Below are 24875 nucleotides of genomic sequence, written 5' to 3'. Positions count from 1 at the left end.
AAAAATTCTTGTTATGTTTGACATTGAGTAATGAGCAAGGTTGAAGAGAAAATCCCAAGATTCCCAAATTCCAACAGGGAACATCGCTCAATATTCAATCTCCTCATAATGAAAGCTAGATACATGTGAGTGGATTAGAATCGCGAGCGACGCTTTCATTGTAATGTGGCATTTGGCGATTTGTCGATCGGTTTGGGCGGGATTGTGCGTTCGAGGAAAACATGCGAACTTGGCATGCCGTCGACCGAGTCGGGCGTGCGAACGTGGCACATAAAGAGTTAAAAGAAGTTCCCAGTGTGAGAGCTGGCCTTGACTCACACATGTGTAAGATTCCACTTCATTCATTCATTGCAAAGAGCAGGGGGCTAACCCGGTGAAGTGGCCTACCTAGCTACCCACACAGAAAACAGGCAAATGATGCCAACCCCTCATGGTAAGCCCCAGGCGACTAGCAATAGTCAGCAAACGGTATCAACCAAGCACGCCGTGCCATACGAGAAGAAGAAGAAGAACCTCCGAAAGTGACCTTTTAATACACTTATGCTGCTTAAACTGTATATGGAATGTTGATCATACTGCAAATCTGTAATCACACTGTGCTTACTTGTAATTCATAACACTGAAATCCATCCTGCTCTCATATCGGCTCAGTTGCAACTTGCAAACATAAATCCTTTAGCATAATTTCATATCATCGTTATCCCATAATCTTCCCACACTTTATGCTCTTAGATATCAGTGCAGACCTTTCTACCTTTTTGGGAAGTTAAAGGAATATTTCCTTCAATCTTGGGAGTTTGAAAACAAGTTTGTAATCTGAGTATGAATTCTACTGGGTGCCATAAATGTCAAATGCAACTTGTGCTTTACGTGTGCTGAATTATCCTGAACTTTACGATCAGGCAAGCAATGCTCTGAGGTGATCCAAACTTATCTCAATGGCATGGCATAAAAATGCCTATCATGACCGTTACAGGGAGATGTCTTGGTACTTTGATAACAACAATAATTAAGTTAATAAAAATGATGAGGATGATGATGATGATGATGACGATGATGATAATAATGATGATAACAATAATAATAATAATAATAATAATAATAATAATAATAATAATAATAATAATAATAATAATAATAATAATAATAAATATATTAATAATAATAACAATGATAATGATTATAATGATAATAATAATAGTAATGATAATGATTATAATAATAATAATAATAAAAATAAGAAGAAGAATAATCATTCATAAACACTACTAAAACTACTTAGAAATTTTTGAATTTTTGAAGCATCACTTCTTACACTGCCATTACAGAAGCTTCTTTTCTTTTCTTCACTTTCTCTTGTAAGATCAAAATCATATCTCTGTCTCTTGTTTACATCAATTTAGAAGTGAACTGTTGTTTAGTTTACTTTGGAGTATGACCATGATTAAGGAACAACAGTCATATGTTGGTTCTACAGCAGACATAATGTGAACGAGTTTCAGACTCTCAGAGCGGAATTGCTTTCTGGCATGGCCTGAAAGAAAACATTTTTTTTAAGCAATCAAAACAAGGGGATTCCACTCAGTAGAAATGAACATGCCAGACTCCCCCATAACTTTGCACCAACTTGTAGCAGTTAGTCTACAGATTCAGACAGGAATTGCAAAAGCCAGTTACATGGATTGCTATATTTGAATGATTAATGATGAATAAATTGATCTGCCACAAGCATCCACCCATTCCAATAAGGCAAAAAAGGAATAGAGAGATTATGATGTCATGTCATTAAAAACAAAATAACATTAAAGGTAGGGGATACCTTTTACAGACCTCCCAAAATGCAGCAAAACATTAAATATGAACCTCAGGGGACTTGTTTAGACCACTGCTGAGAAATTTGAAGTCAACAGTTATCTACAATTTGAATAATGCACAAAACTCAACTACTCAGTAGTTCTGTGTGTCAGCCACACTTAAGCCTTTTTGTTGCAGTCTTCTGTATTTTTTTTTTTCATCTATAAACACAAATCTTAAAGTATAAGAGCTGATGTAATAACATATAGAGTGTGCGGCAAGAATGTATATAGAAATATTTGTAAGTTTTGATGAACTTTCTTCACAAAATATACATGATGGACACACATGCAGTGCATGGGTCTGCAAAGGTAGCCTAGTAATGTACTGGAATTTACGGTGAGCCCCGAAAAAATTCAATAAAGAGCAGAGGTAATACATGTATGTTCACTGAAATGGGAAGAGAAAAACCGATTTCATGAACACACATTTGATATTTTGTTTTTTATGAGTGATAGTCAAACAATACTTTAATCTTCTGCAGCATAAAACTTCACCACCACCAAATAGTACATTTGGCAAAATCAAAGTAGAACTTGTTTAGGCATTCAATAAAAATATAAGAAGATGAAACTGTAACTGTCATGAAACAGTTTATTAGACATTTAAACAATGCACCTTTTTTGAATATACAAAAAGGGTAGATTTCAATTAAAAGATATGAAAAGAATATATGAAAATATATGCATTCACCTATATATGTAATATTATATATGTATATATACATTGTATATATATATATATATATGCATATGTATATATACATTGTATATATATATATATATATATATATATATATATACATTGTATACATATATATATATATATATATATATATATATATATATATATATATATATATATGTATACATACATTGTATATATATATATATATATATATATATATATATATATCAGACGGTTTTGTCATAAACTGTCACTAAACCATGTGGGCCGACTTCTGGACGATTGAAGAAAACAATGGCAGCTGGGCAGCATGACGACAGGACAAGATTGTTTTTCATGTTGAACATGACACGTAATCAGAGCGACAGTGCGACGACACCCACACCCACGCTCCGGCAAATGATCCGCTCTGAAAGACGGCGCGTTCTGTTCCTGCCCCACCGTCGCCGAAGCGCATCCATTATGGATCAGTTTCTGCTATGATGCAGAATGGCTCACATGAATTAACTTAAATCCTTTGCGCACTCACTAAATGTAGCCCAGGGCGGCAGTCGGGCTTACTGAAAAACAGCGAAAAAAAAGAGCAAATAATAGGTAAACAATGTTTGCAAGTGTGGAACCAGTTGATGTAAGAGATCTTTGAAAAACATTCGGTTTCAGTTGGCAAAAACCTTTCATAAGCTCTCATTAGTCCCAAAAGTGGCAAAGAAGGTGATTGTCAAACCACAGAATATCTTTTTTTTTTCTTTTTCCAAATTACACAACTTATATTCAACTTTGATAAGAAGATATTCTATCACTTCTAACATACACATACCACTCTCCTCAGACCCTTTGCATTGTTATATGATTGAACCTGCCAAATTAGGTTTATTATTAAACTGACAACATTGGACTAATTTTTTGTTTGGGTTTGGGTCTAAGACTAAGATCTTATCTAACTGCTACTGTCACAGAACTCATATTATGCATAGTTTCTTTTATCATGTATGCATAGCATAAAGCTAGTTTCTCTCAGGGACAAATAAAACTCTCAGGAGCTGGAAAATTCTAAACTTGTTGCTTGGGAAATAGATGAGTTCTGGCAAACTTTTACTACTCTAAATGTAACTCTCTCACCAATAGTCCGTCCTTCATTCCCCGACTGCCCCTTCCCAATATTGTTCTGTCTACATTTTATTTTCCCGATCGTTTGTATGCCTGTGTGCATGTGTGTGCATCTGTGCCCTTCCATTATTTTACCTTTTTTTCTTTGGTAAGTCCCATCAAACTGCGTGTACCACATCTATACAAGCTTGTCTTTTACATGGGCATCTCTTTTCCAATAAAGCAATTATTCTGAACAAATAGTTTCCCATAGATTACACACTTGCTCATTAAATCTTCCACTTATGTTTATATATTTTGCATTGCATGCATTTGTTGTAATTGTTGCATTTGAAGGAATTTGTGATATTGGAAATAGAATCTGATTTGAACTGAAGTGACCTGAACAAACTGTATCAATGTATTATAATTGTGTAGTTGAAAGAATTTGTAAAACTGGAAATAGAATTTGATTTGAATTGAATTGGTCTGAACAAACTGCATCAATTTGTTGTTATTATTAGTTGTTGCAGTCGAAAGATTTTGTGATATTGGAGATGAGATTTGATTTGAATTGAATTGAATTAAATTGAACAAACTGCATTCTAATTTGTTGTAATTGTTGTATTTGAAAGAATTTGTGATATTGGAAACAGAATTTGATTTGAATTGAATTGGTCTGAACAAACTACATCAATTTGTTGTAGTCGTTGCAGTCGAAAGATTCTGTGATATTAGAAATGAGATTTGATTTGAATCGAATTGAATTGAACAAACTGCATTTTCATTTGTTGTAACTGTTGCATTTGAAAGAATTTGTGATACTGGAAATAGAATATGAATTTAATTTAATTGAACAGAACAAACTGTCGAGCAGACAAACAAGAAGTGTGTGATTTTTTTCAGTCATCTCTTGTGCCTTCAAAGCATTGCCATCTAATTTTTGACAGCTTTGCTCTTTATTTCACTCTCACTAGAAAGTGAAACAGAGACTGTATAGTGTTTTAAAAAAAAATCTCTTTCTGTGCTGTAGCCTCTCTTCTGGGGCATCTTGTTGATCTTACTCAAAATAATGTAAATGGGATATCTGGAGACTATCTCTACATTACATCAGCTGGACACTCAAAACTGGACTATGTCACCTGATTCTGATCATTTTTTTTTTTTTTTTTTTTAGATTTTAGGGACATCTTTCTGTTTTTTTCCAACCAGGACAGTCTCAAAAGACACAGGGCAGATTCTAGTGCATACAATCTGATCTTGGCTGTGGTATCTCATGTCTCCCCAATGAGAATGGAAGCTCTCCTCTCAGGCTGATTAAAACACATATAGATGTGACTCTCATGTAGCTCTGGCAAACATTTATCTATCAACAAAATGTTTGATAAAATGTGCATCCGCACATAAAAAGTCAACATTTGTCGCAAATGTGGAATTTACTGGTAGCCCATTGGGGATTCTTTTACATTTGCAGCAAATATATGGGTAAAAAAATACAATGCAAGAGTATTTTCTCACAAATCACAATTCTGAACTGAAACAGGCACACTTTCTTCATGCAGTTGACATCAACAGCTAACCTGCTCAAAGGGATGGTATAATTTTGGTTGAGATGGCCGGCTTCAGGTTTCCCACTTTTTTTGTGAGATAACGAGAACTTTCTTAAATGAAATATGAAAGAACATACAATTCAAAGAGGAATCAAAGTTTATTTGATGAAAACTGATTTTGAAACAGCAGAGATATCCACAACAAAGCAATCCTAATAAATGGTGGGACTCACCTTTTATGAGGATCATTTTGTTTTACTTGCTTTACTTCTGCGAAACTTCTTACAAATCTTCCCACTCCAACTATTACAGATACTTCCCCCACCCCCACCAAACTTCTCCATCTTTTGCCAGTGTGACTTCTAGAAACTGAAACTTTGCGAAGTGTGTCAGGTGATCAGTCCACTACCTGTTTGCGGGCGGTGCCTCCAAAGTGCATGGCCATTGTGAGGCATAGGTGTTCATTGTTACGTTGTAATAACTAGCCATCAGACAGCGAATTCTTATTTTTTTTATTGCGCAAGTGCACTAATGACACAAACTTCTTGATCCAAAGATCGAGAAGTTTGGCTGTCAGTGTGATCGGATGACAAAAGATCGCGAAGACTGCGCGATCTTGAACTTCTCAACCCTTTGCCAGTCTGAGTTTGTTTGTCTTGTTGTTGTTGTTTTTTGTATCCATATGTAGTTTGTTCTCATGTATTTCAATAGTCACAACTTACAAACTATTTATTGGCAACTGGTCTCTCATGCATCACATTGTAATATATATACAATATTGTTGTACAGATAACATCACAATATCATAAAAAATATTGTGTTATAAAAGTAAATATGAAATGAATTCCCATTTGTGGCAGCTTGTCTTGGCACATCCATGCTTTAATGCCAATGAAGCATGGCTAGAGATGTGCAGATAAGTATTTTTTTAAGGATAAAAAAAGTGTAGTAAGAATTCAATGAAGACTACAACTGTAAATGCATGGATATTGATAAAGTACCTCTATCAAACCTGTCTTAGCAGCAATCTTAACCCATTGAGGACAAGTACCGACTATACTCGGGCAGGTGTCTATGGGAAATGCATGTTGTAGCAAAATCAGTCCGTCCTCAACGGGTTAATGGCAACAGAAAAATTCTTCCAAGAGGAAAGCTGTGTTAAAGACCCTCTACATTGCAGCTATCAATTCTGTATCCTGCGGTAGATTTCAACCTGTGTATAGCAGCCACCAGATCCATACAGAGCAGAACTGCAGTTGAGTCAGTAATCAGCTTGTTTGGGTTTTGGGGAGTTTTCTTTTGCTTTGCAGCCATGCCAGTAATAGTTTAATGCGATCCACCCCTGAATTCACCTGCCTTTCAGGCATAGTGATGCCTAAAAAGCTTGATTCCTGTATGCATGCTTGTGTGTAATAACATGATCAATAATGACATGAAGCATGTGCATACAAACCACCAAAATGTAATAGATGTACACAATGATAATACATGTACATGCATGTGATACCGGTACACACAAAATGTTGGAGAACCTGACTGTAGTGGCCACCTGTCTGTAACAGCCACTCTTTTTGTCTCCCTTGGGTGGCTGCTGTAGACAGGTTTGTCTGTAACACATTTGGGAAGGTCATACATACTCCTTGACTGCGTAGGCCAGCACAAGGTCTGTTAGGATGACGGAGAGCCTCTGGAACAGGATGGTGGCAGGCGAGGCGTAGTTCAGGTTGCTGACCTTCAACATCTCGGGGTCAAAGTGCACAGCGACTTTGGACAGGAGCCATTCGAACCAAGCAAAGAAAGGTGGGTAATCCAGTGTCCACTCGGACGTGTCCTGTGGGGGGGGGGGGGGGGGAGGGAACAGTGAGAGAGTGGGAACTTTTGATTACATCACTGCAAATCTGCAAAATATAGCGATTTTAGGGGGAAAAAAGTAATATCTCACATTTTCATGCCACCTGCAATTCAATTGATAATCACATGCAACACTTGGTGCTTTATATAGTTTACATGACAAATATATGAGGAGAAAAAAAAACCTGTTGATTGTATTACTAAGAATTTGCAAAACATCTGAATTCTAGAAAAAAAAAAGATGAATATCTCACACTTCCATGCCATCTGCCATTCGAATAACAATCACATGCAATACTTTTACATGATTTACATACAAAACTACAAAGTTTATGGGGAAAATTGACTTGAGATACTATGAAAATAATGAACAAGTGGAAGGATGTGATAAAGGACAAAGACAGAAAGGAAAACAGGAGGAAGAAGACACTGCTAGACGGGAAAAAATGTGCAAAGAAGGAAAATGCTCTGACTATTCAAATCAATCTTTTAACTCTACAGAATGAAAGTGTATTTATGACAATCACGTATTCTATTTTTTTTCCCCTCGGGCATGTACAATTCTTCTATTTTCTATAGCATCAATACACAATTTCCAAAGGGCCTTTATAGTAAAAGGGGTGGGAAAGTTTTGGTTGAGATGAGGATTCAGCTTTTAACTTTTTGTGAGAAAATTAGAAATCACCTACAGGTGTATGACATATTAAGGAGCATAGTACAATTCTAAGAGGAATTCAAAGCTGATTTGATGAAAGTCAGTTCTAAAATGGTTGAGATATCAAAAAACAAAGTAAAACAAAGTGATCCTAATAAAATGTGGGTCCAACCTTATATTACAGTCACTTTGTTTTGGATATCTCAGCCATTTCAAAACCGATTTTCATCAATAAACTTTGAATTCCTCTCAGAATTATATGCCCTTTCATATTTCATTAGAAGTTTCTCATTATCTCAAAAAAAGTTAGAAATCTGAAGCCCCTTCTCAAGCAAAACTATACCATTCCTTTAATCTACATGATGAAAATCAAAAAGAAGTAGCAGATACAGGATGCGTTATGCATGGTTGTGATTTTAAAGGGATCGTACAGTTTTGGTTGAGACCTAATTTCAGGTTTCTAACATTTTTTGGTGAGATAATGAGAAACCTTTTATGAAATATGAAAGAGCATATAATTCTATGAAGAATTCAATGTTTATTTGATGAAAATTGGTTTAGAAATGGTTGAGATATCCAAAAAAGAGTGATTCTACTAAAGTGTGGGACCCACACTTTATTACGATCGCTTTGTTTTACTTTGTTTTTGGATGTTTCAGTCATTCCAAACCTGATTTTCATCAAATAAACTTTGAATTCCTCTTAATATGGTATGTTCTGTACTATATCATAAGTGCTTTTTTGGTATCTCGCCAAAAGTTAAAAGCCCAATTCTCATCTCCATCAATACTGTACCATCCCTTTAAGCCATGTTTTGGTTTGAAAATGTGAACAATGATGCATTTATGTACAACAGCCATCTCCTGATGGTATAGACACAGAAAACTTGCACATTTTCCTACAGATACACACAAGGCATATATAAAGGGTGTAAAAAAATATATAGATATATATACTGCCAAACATACAGGCACACACACATACACACTACATGTTATGGGGAAAAAAAAAGGAACTCCTGTGGGTGATTCAATTGCTTTACATGAAGTGGCTGGTATAACAGTTATGAATGAATAAGCAATCAGATTATGTCTAGACACAAACTGCCAACATCGACAGCATCTTGATTGCCATCAATTTGAATTGCATGTGGGCAAACATGTGGACGATATGAATGAAATTCTCTGCTAATCCCGCTCTGGCCTGCTCTGGCCCAATTCCTGGTAATCGAAACTGTATGTTCCTCCTAAAGCAATCAAATAAATTGCACTGCCAGATGATTGGGGTCCATGACTTCAGCAATGGACATCCATCAGAAATTAATGGACAAGCAGCAAACATGTGTGTAAAAAGAATCTACATTACATCACAGTGGCGGATCTAGGAGGACAGCACCGGGCGCACGCCCCCTTTTAAAAAGAAAAAAGGGGGAGGAGTGTGTGCGCCGCCCCCTTTAATTTTGTAAACGCACCCCCTCTTTACAGAATTCCTGAATCTACCCCTGCATCATCTGAATTGAATGTAAAAAGAATGAGTATGTATCACAATTTTAAATTGCCTTTTTCTCTCATTTTTTTTTTTTGGGGGGGGGGAAGGGGGGAGGGAGAGAGAATGATTCTCTATTTTATTGGCAATAGAGGAAAAGGAAATTGGCAATTCTCAAACTGCAGCCACTGAAAAGAAGAGTGTAAATTTTATCATCTGTCACCACTGAATGTTGCTGGTTCATAGAAACATACTTTATGGCATCCAGAACTGGATACTACCACACTGTTTCTTACATGTAGAGATCATTGACATGAATATTCCATAACATACATTTTTTTGGCAGTTAAATAACAATGAATTAAATGACATTAGTCTGAAATAACAATAACATCATTCAAAACAGGCCACTCACATGAAAATAAGAGCTTATTCTTACCTCATAGTACCACTTTGAGACTGGAAGACTGTGTGTGATTGCCAGCCAGTTTCGATGTACTTCAAAGTCTGTTGATCGACTACAGGAATATTTGGAGAAAGAGAAACAGAGAGTTTGGATGTTGTTATTTTCATGGAATAAACAATTATAATATAAACTACTACTGCAGCAGTGGAATAATTTTACCTTTACACAAATGAAAACAATCTGTGTTATGAACATTCAGCATTTGGTTCGTTCCACAGAGTGTAGATGAGGCATAAAATGTAACTTGACCTCATTATCTCCACTCAGCAAAAAACAAACAAACTTAAACAAACAAACATTTTAGTTGAACAGTCAGGGAAAGAGAAACAAATGCCTTCAGTCGCATTGGCATGACATTCAGTCATTGTACAGCGGACATTGCAACAATTCAAGAACAGCAAGTTAAATACCTCATGTCTATTAGGAGTAAGACCTACAGCTAATACTACTTTAAAACAAGGAATGTTCGCGTGCATTTTAATTTTGCAAATTTCGCGATAGCCAAGATTCACAAAATTAGAATGCATGAGAAAGTTCTTGTCTACACGTATATGCACTGAATGTCAGTAGCAATTTGCAAAAATTACATGCCACGGAAAAAAAAGGCCGTCTGCTCCAATTCAGCAAAAAAAAAAACAAACCAAACAAACAAACAAACAAAAATTTCAGTTGAACCGTCAGGGAAAGAGAAACTAATGCTTTGAGTCACATTGGCATGATATTCAGTCGTTGTACAGCGGACAATACAACAATTCAAAAACAGCAAGTTAAATACCTCATGTCTAAGGAGTAAGACCTACAGCTAATATTACATTAAAACAAGGAATGCTCGCATGCATTTTAATTTTGTGAATTTTGTGATAGCCAATATTCACAAAATTACAATGCATGTGAAAGTTCTTGTCTACACTTAAATGCACTAAATGCCAGTAGCAATTTGCAAAAAAAAAGGCTGTCTGCTCCAAGTCACGAAAATTTCATTCCGTGACTACAAATGTACATCTTGCTTTATAGTATATTTTCTGCGGCACACTCTAAACCACCCAACAGTCTTCAGACCCCCTTGTTTTTCTGTTTATTTTGAGGATATCCCTAGTATGCTAAATGTCTTGCTGTCCCTCGTGAATCCGTTTCGTCGTTGTCTTGTCTTGCTTTGTTTTTATTTTCAGTTCTGTCTGTGGTTTTCCGTTTCTTCCTTTTCTTTTTCTCTTTTGATAAATGCTTTCTCCTTGATGCCTAACTCTGATGGAGTGGCGGGAACCTCTCTCCAGTGTTCGCGGTACATCTGTACAGGATGTTCCGATCAATCTAATTCTTCCTCCTCGACATGGGGGAGAATGATGGTATCTTGATCAAGCGTTAAGGGTGCACGGGGGAGCACGGGATGGCCAGAATTTAACTCGATCAATACAGAATCATCAAGAAACTACAGAAGGGGAAAAAGGAGAAGGGTTTCTACAGGACAACAGGAGGGAGGGGGTTAAGATGATTAAAAAAAGTGCACCATGCCCTTTCAATGTAGTACAAATTGTTGTGTAATTCAGAGTGAAGAACTTTTGGATCAGACCCAATATTCTCCCCGAGTCGCCTGAAGAGATTTTAGTCTGTTGGTGCTATGGAGTAGCATACTGCTGTCTCCTGCTGTATTCATGATAGGCTTAATTGTACAAGCCTCATCAAAATTGGTACTGGAATAGTGTAAAACTAGAAATTTTCGCATGCATGAGACTTTCGTGAATTTCGTGAGGACCGAAGATTCGTGAAAGAACAATGCACTCAAAAAAACGTTGTCTAGCCAATGCATTTTCAATTCAAGTGGCAATTCGCAATACTATCAGTCTGCGAAAAAGGCCATTCTTTTTTTGTTAGCTCCAATTCGCGAAAGTTTCATGCCATGAATATTTCTGGTTTTACAGCGAGACATTTATGGAATCTAATGGAAGTTGAACATGCTATCATGCAACAATGATATTAGAAGCAAGCACAAGTCACGCAAATTTGATGAGGCAATGAAATCATGGTCTCACAGTTCTCCAACCATGCCTTTACATGTGAGTGCTTAATTTCAATGCTGAATTACAGACACGATTGCAATTACGATTCAAATCATCGTTCGATCACGTGACCGAGGAAAAAGGCTTCACGGATTTTGTGGTTTTGAATTTCAGAGCGAGGAGGGGGGGTTTGACTTACTTCCAGGTTCCCTTTAATCACTCTTGAGCTGTCTTTCTGCGGGAGTGATTGGAAAGTCATCATAATCTCTGCCCCCCACCCCCCCCCAAAAAAAAAACACACACAAAACAACTGGAATTGATTACGTTAACACCGTTAATTCCGGTGAAATGTGACTGGAAAACACCTCTGAACAACTATGTGAAACATAATTGGAATTATGTTTCAAATCACCCTCTGCGATTCCAGTTTGTATTCACGCGGCAAGAATGCTTAAGTTGAAACACGATTCTAGCGATGCTTCATTACAATTGTGTTTCAAATAAGGCAAACTCAGTAGGTGTGAAAGTTAGGCAAGTGACCTACACACCAAACTTGCTTTTTTGACATTAATCACCACCAAACAGAAAGATGACATAAAGACAGAAAGACAGACACAAATACAGCAAGAGAAATAGACAAAGACAGACTGAGGCAGAAATAGGGATAGAGAGACAAACAGACAAATAGTCACATGCACACACATACACACACACACACACACACACACACACACACACAGAGCAGAGAGAGAACAGAAAGATAGGGCATCAGTACCGAGACAAGAGGACGCTCTCCAAACTGAAAATCCCTAGGGAGCTGTACCAGGTGTGTGCACTTGATGCAAAGTCATAGAAATAATTGGTCTCCTTGCATACAAAGGATGGTAAGATTCCACTGATCTCACCTAATGCCAGGGTAAATCCACACAGTGCCTGTTTCATTTACAAAATCCAGCGGGATAAAATCCCGTTTTAAAACAACTTGTGCAAAAGTGTTGCTCTTGATTTTTTATTTTGTTTTGTTGCACTCACCTGTTGGTTTGCATGTTTGTTTTTTTATGTGTGTATGTTTTTTTTTGTGTGTGTGTTCTTGTCTTTGTTTTGTTTCTGCTCCCCTTCTACATTTCATTTCCATAGTCTCCATCCAGGGTAATTGCAATTTAGGGTTTTTGTTTTGTTTTGTTCTGTTTTCAGCTGAACAATTTGTCTCTCTTCACAATGGCAGGAGGTAATATTTCATGCGAGGATGCAAACAAAAATGGCTTCAGATGAGAAAAGAGCAGGGGTTACAAACACTTCGTAACAAGCCTTTTTTGGCAAATTTGTGAATCAAAGCAGAAATACATTGTACATGTAGAAAAGAAAGTCATCTGAAATACATATCTGTTGTATTCGTCGAAGCCAAATTTAACATCTCTATGCAGTAAGTTGTAGGATAAATGAAATATATATATTCAAAGAAACACAAAGGAAATACCAACTAGAAATGTCGTTATGGCGACTGGTATACCTCCACCATAATGCATGATTCTCCCAATAGGTCTACAGTACATGTGGACAATGTGTTGAATGTTCACCTTCGAGAGCATGTATTTGGGGATTTGAGGACTTTTACTTGACTTTGACCCTTTTACAAGTTTCTACATTGAGTAATTTTCAAGGTATGGAGAAAAAGTGCAGTTTCTGTATTGAATAGTAAATTGTTGCCATTTTCATCTAGCCTTTGACCCTTGACCTTTGATCCTATGATCCTAAAATTCATAAGAGAATCACTGTCAGGCAGAACATATGTACAAAGTTTCAAGATAACTTGAGCCACTTCCAAGATATGGAGGAAGAAGTAAAGTTCAGCACTTTCACTTGGTCTTTGACCTTTGACCTTTTTGACAAAAACAAAGAACAAAAAACTTCCCAGAGAATCTCTATTGGGTAATACATGTATACACCAAGTTAAAAAAAAAAAATCCTGCAGGCATTGCATAAATATGAGGGATATAGTAAAATTTTGAAGATTTAACCTTGACCTTTGACCCCGTGAACCCACAATTTCCTATTTAATCACTGCCAGTCAGTACATGCATATATATACTATGTTTCATGATGATACCTTGAACCACTTCCAAGATATAAAGAAAAACGTAAAATTTTAACATTTTACTTGACCTTTTGACCTGTGACCTTTGACCTCATGACCCAAAACTCTCAACAAAGAATCTTACTTGGGTAGTACATGTATACACTAAGTTTCAAAAAAAATATTTTCAGGCATTGCTTAGATATGGGGGAAATAGTGACCTTTTGACCTTGACCTTCAGCTTGTGCACCCAAAAGTTGATGGGCACAACTTCACCCCCTCATACACATACATGCCAAGTTCAATCAGGATACCTCAAAAGGTCTTTTAGTTACGGCGTCCACAAAATTTATTACGGACGGACGGACGGACGGACAACCCGAAAACATAATGCCTCCGGCACCACTTCATGGTGGAGGCATAAAAAAGCGGTGCCAGGGGTATTAATACTGTATAAGCTGTTACTTTCACAAGGGTTTAATTTTCGCCAATTTCGTGAATCACTGCTGGACGGTGAATTTAACAACAGCAAAAATATTGCCATAACCTTGGGATAATGATGCACTTATGACAGCTTCTTATCAAATCGCAAAAAGAACATCTCGTGAAAAATGTCCGTGGCCTCCACATTTGCGAAAATATCTGTACACGAAAATAACAGCTTATACAGTACTTACAGTGTGAGCACAAGTGTGACAAAAAATGAGTGTGAGAGGAAGGGAGAGAGGGCAGAGAGAGAACATAAAGAGAGGGTGTCAATACCGAGACCAGAGGACGCCCTCTAGACTGAAAATCCTGAGGGAGCTGTACCAGGTGCGTGCACATGATACAAAGTCGCAGAAATAATTGGTCTCCTTGCATACCAAGGATGGTAAGATTCCACTGATCTCAACAAATGTCAGGGTAAATCCACACAGTCCCTGTTTAATTTACAAAATGCACCAGGATAAAGCCCTGTTTTAAAACAATGATTATGTGAATTTTGTTGTTTGTGTTTTGTTTTGTTTTTGGTTTGGCTTGGTCTCTTTTTTGCTGTTGTTTTGTTTTATCCTCTCCCTTTTTCATTTCATATCCAGTCTCCAGTCAGGTTAATTGCATCTTTGTTTTGTTTTGTTTTGTTTTTTTCCTCTCTCTCTCGCTCTCTTTGTTGTTATTTTTTTGTTTTGCAGCTGAACTCTTTGCAAATGGCAGGGCAAAAATATTTTCAGAGGAAAAAAAAAAGAGCAGAAAAAAAGAGCGACCACACAAAACATGTCATTGTGTCATTGCTTTGTTAAATATCTCATTTGATACATTGTACACTGCCTCTTTGTCACAATTTTTCACTAGTATCTAGGAACAAAAATTGTGAAGAAACAATTGTATTCATGAAAATAATTACAATGAAAAGCAAAAGAATACACTTGAGACATGCCATCTGCAAAATGTAAAAAAAAAAATTGTTACTCCCATTTTTATTTCTTGGGGTTTAAAGGTAAATTTGGAAGAGTATACAAAAACAAAAATGATGAGCAATAGACTAGTTGATCACCCGATTATTTCAATTGAATAATCATGCTATCAATTTTTTTTCCCAAAAAAATTTTATGAATAAAAGTGATTTGCAATGCGTAATAGCTAGAACATGCACACATCAGTACTGGCACTTACAGAGCAGAGCTTCAACACGCAGCTGCACAAGTGCCATATTGTTACAAAAATATGTTCTGATTGATCAAAATATGTATGCTTTCAAGGGCTATCACAGGTGAATTATGAGTTCTTCTTTTTTTGTAGCTGTACACAAATTTGATTTTCAGCCAGGTATGGTACACTTTGAAGGAAACCAAAACCCAAAGAAAAATGTGGATTTGGTGAAAGCAGCAATATTAGTAGAACACATTAGTGAAAGTTTGAGGAAAACCGGACAATCGATGCCAAAGTTATGAATTTTTAAAGTTTTGGTGTTGGAACCTCTGGACGAGGGGAGACTACTAGAGGTTATGGCGTCATGTGTGGACAACAATATAAAGAAAATATAAAGGGAATTCCACAAAAATTCATCTTTCATGAAAATTACACATCCCATCAACTTGATACTGACATATGTTAAGGGAAGCAATTATTCCCCTGCTTTCTGAAAGCGGTTACTCTTTCATTATGCTGGAAAAGTGAATTTTTGTGGAATTCCCATTATATTTTCTTTACATCATTGTTCACACATGACTTCAAATGACATGACCTTTAAATCCCTGTTATATCAATAACAACATCCTGATGAGGGGCTGCCAAAATGCACCATCCAGGTAAACTTCATTTTACTTAGATATCATTGCCATGTTGCGGGAGGAGTGAAGTATTAAAGTGATAATAAATTGGTCACAAGTTCAAAACTAGCAGAGATGGAAATGTCAGAGGTGAAAATGCCTAAAATATTGATGTACCGGTCTACAAGGTCAATTGAATGATGGCAGCTAGATTTTGCTATTGTTAGTGACATTTAAATACCACATTGCGACTCTTATCGATCTTCAATTTCTTGTGAAATGATACATTAAGTGGAGTTTAGATCAAACGAAAAGGCCACTTTAAAGTGTAGCTTTTGTTTGCAAGGGATTACTCACACATAATTCATCAAGTGCTACTCCTTCAGAGGCTATCTAGTCAAATAAATTTTCCATCATGACCAAATGATTTCTTGATTAATGATTCATGTCCCAGTTTGGATACGTGTCTGCCCTGATGTCCTTTTGAACTGCAGAAAATGATCAACATTTGAAGTACTGGTATGTTGAGACTCTCTCCCTTTCCCTGCATATTTTTTTTTTCTCTCTCTAAAACTATTTTTCAAATTATCTGTATGCAGAATGCTCGCAGTTGTACAAGCAGTGTCGGAAGAATTTATTTCAGTGAGAAGTCAATATGTGCTGAATAATCAATTGTAATTTCATTCCAATAAAGAATGACATCATATTTTGGTCTACTCATACACTGGATGTCTGCACAGATATGTAACAACATCAGATGACACACAAAAGTTGCAAAAAATCTGCTCGGAAGACCTAAAATATCACTCTCAGTCAAAGTTTCAGCCATATTTTCTTGGTAATGATGGATAGAAAGTTTTGTCGACTTACACAAACATTTGTAATGGCAAAGTACTCTGGTTGAGAACGGTTGTGGCATTGCTTAGTTCGCAAGGGTTTTTTTTTTTTTTTGGTTTTCTGTGTGTGTGTGTGTGTGTGTGTGTGTGTGTGTGTGTGTGTGCATGTGCATGTCCCAGTAATCTGAAGAAAATAGTAGAAAAGTTACTCTGAAATATATGGCTCATATTTAGATACATGTATTCCTTTGCCCATATAAGTGACAATCAGGATATTATGAATACAACAAATTTTACCATGCATTTGTATTTCAGTCCCTTCAAGCTACAATGCCATCACAATTTCCTCACTAACTGTGAAAGTGAGAAGTTTCAAATACACACACACACACACGAACAAACACACACACACACACACACACACACACACAAAGAGAAAATAACAAGTAGGTGATGACTGGAGTAGATCACATCCATCTCACACTCTTATACTGCACATCAAAGAGAGGAAGAAAAAAAAATGGTAAAAACGCATCAGTAATGAAATTCAACAAATTCAAACGGCCTAGGAGAGGGAATGCCACCACAATTTACTATTTCACTCGGGGGTTACAAAATATTAAGACATCTGTCCTAAAAATTCTCTGATCACAGCAGCTGATTGGCAGAAGATTACAAACTAAATGTTAACAAAAACTTCAAAACTTTGCAAGGAACCCCTTGATGGACACAGACTGCGTCGGCTCCAGGAATGCACAGGGGATAGACAATATCATGCAAATGTGTTTATCGCAAGATGACAAAAATGCCATGGGCAAAGGGGGAATATTACCCACTGAATTATTAACTTCGCTGTTATGACATATATTCTATGATCTGTTTGAGTGTGTGTGTGTCAGCCATGGCAACATGCCCAGAGGCGAACCAAATGTCAAAGCTGAATCGGCGATGGCATTTTCTTTCTGAGCAGCTTACCCCTATCAATTCCTTGATGTGATGAATTAATCGGTTTACCTCACAGCTATCCCGCACCCCAAAGATTTGCTAAAATCTCTTAAAGGCAGTAACCCTCTTTTCCCACAGCCTCCCACAAGATTGACAAATTCACATCTATGACCATTTGATTTTAACAGAAAAACACTTGTACTTCAGCATTTCTATTAAACAAGATTGTCGACTTTGCAGTTTTGACCATTTGATTTTTGAAGAAAAAAAAAAGACTAAGTTGAACTTTGACAATTCAAGTTAACATTCACTGAATCTCAGAGAAAATACATGGTAAATCATTACACTGCCACTCTTAAAAATGTCCTGTGATACAGCTTCCATGTGTTTCACAGACACATACACACACACACAAAATAAAGCAAAGACCGAATTTCACTGGAATAGAAACCTTTTTTTTTTACAGGTTGTTAGTTTTATGAGAAGTAAATTGTTAACCACATGTACTACTACTATATTCTTTATGACTAAAAGAGCATTTCCTTCTATTATAGATACAAGAGATTTTAGATGAATAGTACACACAAAAGTTTGAAAGAAGGAAAAGTCACATTGCAGTCTTTAAATGAATGATGTACAATTTTGTATGAAACATTCTATGAAATTTGTAGGCCTTGAGCAATTGTAAAATCCATTCTGACTAAAATCTGAGCTGCAGTTGATATAAACTTTGCATTAACTATGAAAGAATGTTTCTAAATTGTCCTGTGTTGAATCTGATAGCAGAAAGCCAAAGAGAAAACAACAAATATGAGAGTAACATTTCATATCAGTCACTGCTCCCATGGTATAAAAATGTGTGTGTGACATGAATTCTCTCATGTAGTCATCCACAGTGAAAAAAAAAATTCTCAGTCAGCAAGGAATCAATGACATATGAACTTGTTTGTTTGTCGAAACCAAATGCACCTGACATAAAGCTAGGGTAGCATGAAAATTTCTTATGGTCAATTTTCACTGTTACCTGCATTTTTGTACTATACATGTATCAAATCAAGAATTGACCATTCTTAAAATGATTCTACAGGTGTATTTCACACTAATTTAGTACCATAATTTTTTTTTTTTTTTTTTAAAGAATACCTTCTAATGTCTATCAAAATGCAAAAGACAAACATTCTGCCCATTGATATTTGGTATCATACAAAATGTGTTTTTTCCCCTTATTTGGCTGAAAAACTACAATTTATGACACTGAGAGCACCGGCTTAAAACTGGAAGGCATGATACACATATCCCATTACCTGCCTCTTCATCATTCCAGACTTTGACGCGAATTCCCTTTAACCCTTAAATTCTGCAGTACTGCAGTTTTCATAGTTAATAGACGGTACACCCAGTTCCTAGAGGCTATAGGTCAGACGACACTACCACTCAACAGGCTTTCTCTTCCCCCTCCATTCCCCCCCCCCCCTTCCTCGCAATACTCCCCCCTCTCTCTCTCTCTTATTCTGGCAAAGCATTCTCATTCTTATACTCAGATTCAAATGCACATGACCGACTTCACAAAGGTTATCCATTGCAACACCCCAAACTTGTACACGGGGTTTTTTGCCCCCCGGCTTGCCTGACCTAGTAACACCTCACCGCTTCCAATTCCAATGGTGGAAATATGACGGAGCGAGAACAAGAATGAGAGAGAGACAGGAGGGGGAAAAAAAAAACAAGGCTCCACAAGAGACGCACCGTCCTAGAGTGTCATGCATGCGCAACAATTAACATACCAAAATCCTGGGTGATACCGGAGTGCCTGGGATGACACGGATGTGTTACTGTAGTTAACCTCCCCTCCCCCTACCCCCCACGCCACCAACCTTTACATTTCCCCTTGACCAAAGTCAAACAGTGCTGGAAATTGGCTGATGTGTCTTTAGGAGATTATACTTTCAAAAATGGATATTTGATTACCATTTGAAAAAAATAAGGAAACCGTTGCAACTTGAAAATGCGGCCTTTGTCATGTGGCGTGTACTGACTATTTAAGAAGCTCATTTGCCACTGAGTTCTAGTTTTGCAGTTGTGTCACATATGTCTGCACATATGCCCAAAATCTAAAGAGATACCTGAACATAAATGAATTTACAGTGATCATTAATATTCTACATTTATTACCTGGTAAAACAACAACAAAAACAAACAAAGTGTACATATAAAATATGAAGTGGACATACATGTTCATCATATACAACACTCTGGTTGTCAATCACTGTGACATGACATTCTGCTTCTGTCCAGTGGTGCTGTCTTCCCCAGTTATTAACCTGTTGAAGACGAGTCCCGAGTACACTCGGGCAGGTGTCTATGGGAAATGCGTGTTGTACAAAGTGTACATGTAGCAAAATCAGTCTGTCCTCAACAGGTTGGGTGTTTGTTTTTTTGTTTTCTTTGTTTTTGTTTTTTTTTAATATCCATGTACACCAGTTTTGCAGAGAAATTGAAGCTACTGAATTCCGAAGCATCCACAGATACCACATAATTGCATCATCGGTCGTTCCATGTTGCAAAATCACAGGTACACAAACTGGAGACCAACAAGGGGGGGGGGGAGGGGGTGTGGAGGAAGAGGAAGGAAAAACAATGAAGTTTATGTCTGGTCATGTAATCGCATACTGTGGAGCAGGCAGTTGTAGATCCCTTTCAACTCGATGAAAAGTGCTAAAGATTACAGGTATTACATCCACTGCGGCGGGATGCATTCAGTTATCTTGTAAGGATCAGTGGTAACCATCAGGTGTGCATTTGCATCTCACACGACTATCCACTGTCTCTGCGAGGCAATGAGTGATGCGCTTGCATGCAGTTCAAATTGTTCTATTCTCAGAGATTTCTCCATGAAGGCAAAAGAAAAAAAAAAAAATTACGGTAAACTTGACTAATGCGGCATGCATATGCAGGCTCATTTTTCATGCTTCTACTATAGCCAGTTTTCATTTCTAAACATTGATGGTGACATATTCTGTAAATGTGTAAATGCAAAATTGTGTATTTTACGAACGCATCATGACCTTCACATCGAACAGGCTCACACTGCTTATAAAATGTGCACTTGTATGCACCCACTGAAGACAGATTCTTACATTACTTTTGATGGCAAATTTGTTCTAATATATCAAAAGCTTATAGCAGGGATCAATGCACAGAAATGTGGTAAATAGCAGCTCATAATTTGATCAAGGGGAAAGGCTATGCTCAACATACACCTGGTAGACTATGTGATGCACTTCTCTTAATAAAGCTATGGTTGATACTCCTGAAGATTCTATCATTGCTACAATATCAATTAAAGCTCGCTGGCCATATTTTTGCCGTAAATCTATTGAATCTCAACAAGACAAATTTGATACAAATGTTCCATTTTTTTCTCCAATATCTGACAAAAACACCCAACAAATATATACATGTACATATATATTAGTGAAAAAATGAGCAAAGAAAATGGGATTTTATCGAGATTCGAACCCAAGACCTCTAGAGCTAGCCCCGTGCTCTAACAACTGAGCTATACGTGTAGAAAGCCCTAGTACAGTGTTCATCCTAGAAACCTCTAATTCTCAATGCCCGGATGGTCAGAAGCTATAGCAATGTATAATGTGCATGATACACATGACATAAACCCGAAGGGTAATTCAACTTGGGGATAAATGAGAAAAATCACCACAGTGATGCAGCTTTTTGAGTATGTAACAAATGCAAATAGAGGGAAACTGACCAGAAATTAATATAATCTATAGTGGAAAAATGAGCAAAGAAAATGGGACTCCATCAGGATTCAAACCCAAGACCTCCAGATGTTAGCAAGGTGCTCTACCGACTGAGCTTTAAAAAGCCCTAGTACAGTGTTCGTAACATCCTGTGCCTACTCAACCAGCATCTCATCCCAAGTAAGCAGTCAAAATAATGTGCCTTGGATACATTTTTGGGGTATTGTCCCATGAAAGCAGTTACTCCTCTTACCAAGCCTTGATATTACAAGGATGACTATCCAATGCCATCATCTCTGCAAATACTGTACATAATGTGCACTTGTGGGAAGGGCTTGTGTGTGGGCCTCAAGTGATGGTTGCGGCCCCCGAGCCGCGCACATGTCTCTAGTTTGAGTGGAGATGCAGTCACCGAAAAGTTTTGACATCTTCACAAAAAAAAATAAAACCACACACACACACAAATATACCTCCTCTTAAGCTGCATAAAGCACTATTGATTTCCTGTCAATTACTCAGAGTTCTAAAAGCCACTTGGATGAGCTGTGAATTCATGCTTTGTGTATTCAAAAAGCAAGCCTTCATTTTTTTTTTTTTTAAATGTTGAAAATTCCCCTGCGAGTTCAGCCAATTAACGAGACAAACTATATGTAGATGTTGTGCAACCTGAAAAAAAAGGACAGCCAGAGATGTACACTTGTACATGAAGTAATGTATGGTGGATCAGAGTAAAGATTTACCTCGGTGGGAATGTACAAGAAGATGAACCACAAGGTTATCATGAAGATAACTAACTATCATTAATACTATGATGAAGCACTGATTTTCCATAATTTTTCCTACTTACTGTGAGTGCTGAGAATATAAAAGTAGTGACATGGTGGGAAAGCATCATGACAAATGTACATTTCATACGTACATTTGTAAATTTAGGGTCTTTTTTTTTTCGAATGGGAGATATACCTAATCTACTTAAATGCATTTTAAATTCAAATTTTCTGCAGACCTGTGATAATAGCTTACTTACAATGTATTGTTATTAGAGAGAGAATTAAAAAAAATTAAGACTTTGAGGTTTTGTCAACACATCTAGGAATGCAAAATCTCCATTAACATACAAATTTTGCTTGACATCTAATGGACTACTGCTGATACCAGTGAATGTTTTGAATATCAAAGTAGTGATTAATTGTAACACCAATATATCTACTTCATCAAAAATTTAAGCACACTATTTGCTTCTGTTTTTAACAAATAGTTCAATGTCTAAAGCCCTAATTTAGCATGCCCTATGTACCCTGACACTGTCAGGACAATGTCTGGAGAACAAAATTTCTTGCCTTGTGCAATAAAACTGCAGGAGAGAGCAAGGGGTACTGTACTGTTTTGACAGAAAGACATTGAAAACCTTCTCCGGATAGGTTTCCACGAAGGGTGTGTCCACTGATGCGGCTACCTCGCCCACCAGCCAGTTGCCACCTACTGTAAAAGTGGAAATTTTCGCGATGTCGAAAATAAAAGCATGCGAAATTTGCTTGCCGTATGTTCCTGCACCGGCCACGTGTGAAAAATAAGTTGCGCAAATTCACTTTCACAGTATTCTAGATTATACACAACTAGGTAGGCAATTGCGTTAGTATACAAAACATGGTTGCAATCACTGATCTCAACTACATAGAGATGAGTGGTTACGATCCATACAAGTGATTGGTGCATGGCATGCCAATCATTCTCTGTCTGCAAAGTTGCAATTGCACGTTGAGAGTATCAGAGGAGTGTTACTGCAGGAGCATTCTGATAGAAGGGTTGTCAGGGTAATGTCAGGGAAATTACTCTACATGTAGCTGGCTAGGGTAGAATTTGGCAAAAGTTTCCACGATAACGTCCGAGCAACATTTTGCAGGACATTTTTAACAGGCAGGGTTAAAAAAAAGATTACCTGGAAGCTATCCCAATGTTGTCACAGTAACTCTAGTTTGAAAGGCTAGTGATGCTAAAATGGGGCTTTTAACAAAGCACACATCCATAACACACTATCAAACTAAAGACAAAAATCACTGGCGAGATACAAAGATAGATATATCTGACCATACAGCCACTATTTTTCTACCAACAAATTTGTCAAAAACAAGGATAGCATTGATTTTTTATAACTGCAGCAATGATGGTACAGGTATGTACATTTGTCTACACAATTACAGTCAAAGAGATGTATACAGCAATTGCTTCCACAGGTACAATGTATCAACCCTAGTATTATGTGCCCATGCATTTACTGTTGAAGCTCAGCTTGCCATGCTTTTTCAACGGCATGAATAATCCATCCAAACTTAACCTAGCTGAAACTGATATCAAGTTTAGCAAACCCACTCGGATGTAGCAATGTGGCTCAGTCTGACGGGAAGGCTATGGTTACACAGTAGGGATTAGGTAATCTCTATAGTCATCAACAGTTAGTTACCCAGCCATCTGTGCCAATCGGCAAAGAACGCGCTCCGTCTGTGGGCACAAGGTGGTCCCAAAGTGCACCTATAGCATCAACATGAGCAATACATTTCTACTCGCGAATGCTCTCATCCACTCTGGCGACTGGGGCTTAATGTGGCAGCCGCCACATTCCCTCAAACTACACTCCCCCACCCATTCCCCCTCTACCCACACCACGGGCACAACAGATCCCGTTTGACAGACCTAATATGCAGCTTCACTCATTAAGATGTAATTGGGGCGGAGGGGTTGTCACCAATCCACGCTCCTCTGAAATGTGAGCCGGAGAAAAACTTTTCATTCCCATCGCTTTCATCCAGCTTTAAACTCAACCAATTCGTTCAGGAACTGCCCTAAAGAACGATTGCATAATTGCGTTCTTTCATCCCTTGTTCCTCAATGAGGGCACCCGGATGGAAAAATGCAAGAGCGGTGATCGAAGCGAAAGAAAAAGATGGCAATGAACACCAAAAAAGGTCAAAGGGATCACATGTAACAAATATGCCTCTAAAGCTATTCTTGTCCCCCCCATCACTCCCTCCCTCTCTCCCCCTACAGTATGTCTCCCTCGATTGTCCTCTCTTTCTTTCTACGGATCACTCCGTCTTCCTTTTTTTTTTTTTCATCGATGACAAATTCTGGAGCAGCAGCTTGTTATTCTGAGACAATCAAATTACCCCACGGATTACGCTCAACGATCACCCTGTTTAATGACACACCTGAATGTAGCCCACAGTGCAGCATGAATCAATTGGTGGTCTGGGGAGGAACAGTAGTTCACTTTTTTTTTTTTATCATCAAGAAGACTAAAGCTTTGTCTTATACCATATGTCTCCCCCCCCCCCCTCAAAAAAAAAAAAAAAAATTACAATGGGATCCTCCACGACAATAACTTTGA

At 37.4% G+C, this 24875-nt stretch overlaps 1 protein-coding gene across 1 annotated transcript in view; it reads right to left on the bottom strand.

The window, feature by feature from the left end:
- Positions 1-6804: 6804 nt before the first annotated feature.
- The window catches only part of LOC140235336 (dolichyl pyrophosphate Glc1Man9GlcNAc2 alpha-1,3-glucosyltransferase-like), a 28330-nt gene continuing 10259 nt past the window's right edge, over positions 6805-24875 (bottom strand). Inside the window, exons 2-3 of the mRNA XM_072315363.1 lie at positions 9608-9686; positions 6805-7008 (exon numbers count right to left, since the gene is read on the bottom strand). Coding sequence (XP_072171464.1) covers positions 6805-7008; positions 9608-9686 — 283 coding nt within the window. The remainder of the gene's footprint in view (positions 7009-9607; positions 9687-24875) is intronic.

This window comes from Diadema setosum, chromosome 11, assembly GCF_964275005.1.
Source record: "Diadema setosum chromosome 11, eeDiaSeto1, whole genome shotgun sequence".
Lineage (NCBI taxonomy): Eukaryota > Metazoa > Echinodermata > Echinoidea > Diadematoida > Diadematidae > Diadema > Diadema setosum.
Note: the sequence above shows the minus strand (reverse complement) of the source record. Positions and strands in the feature narration are given on the sequence as shown.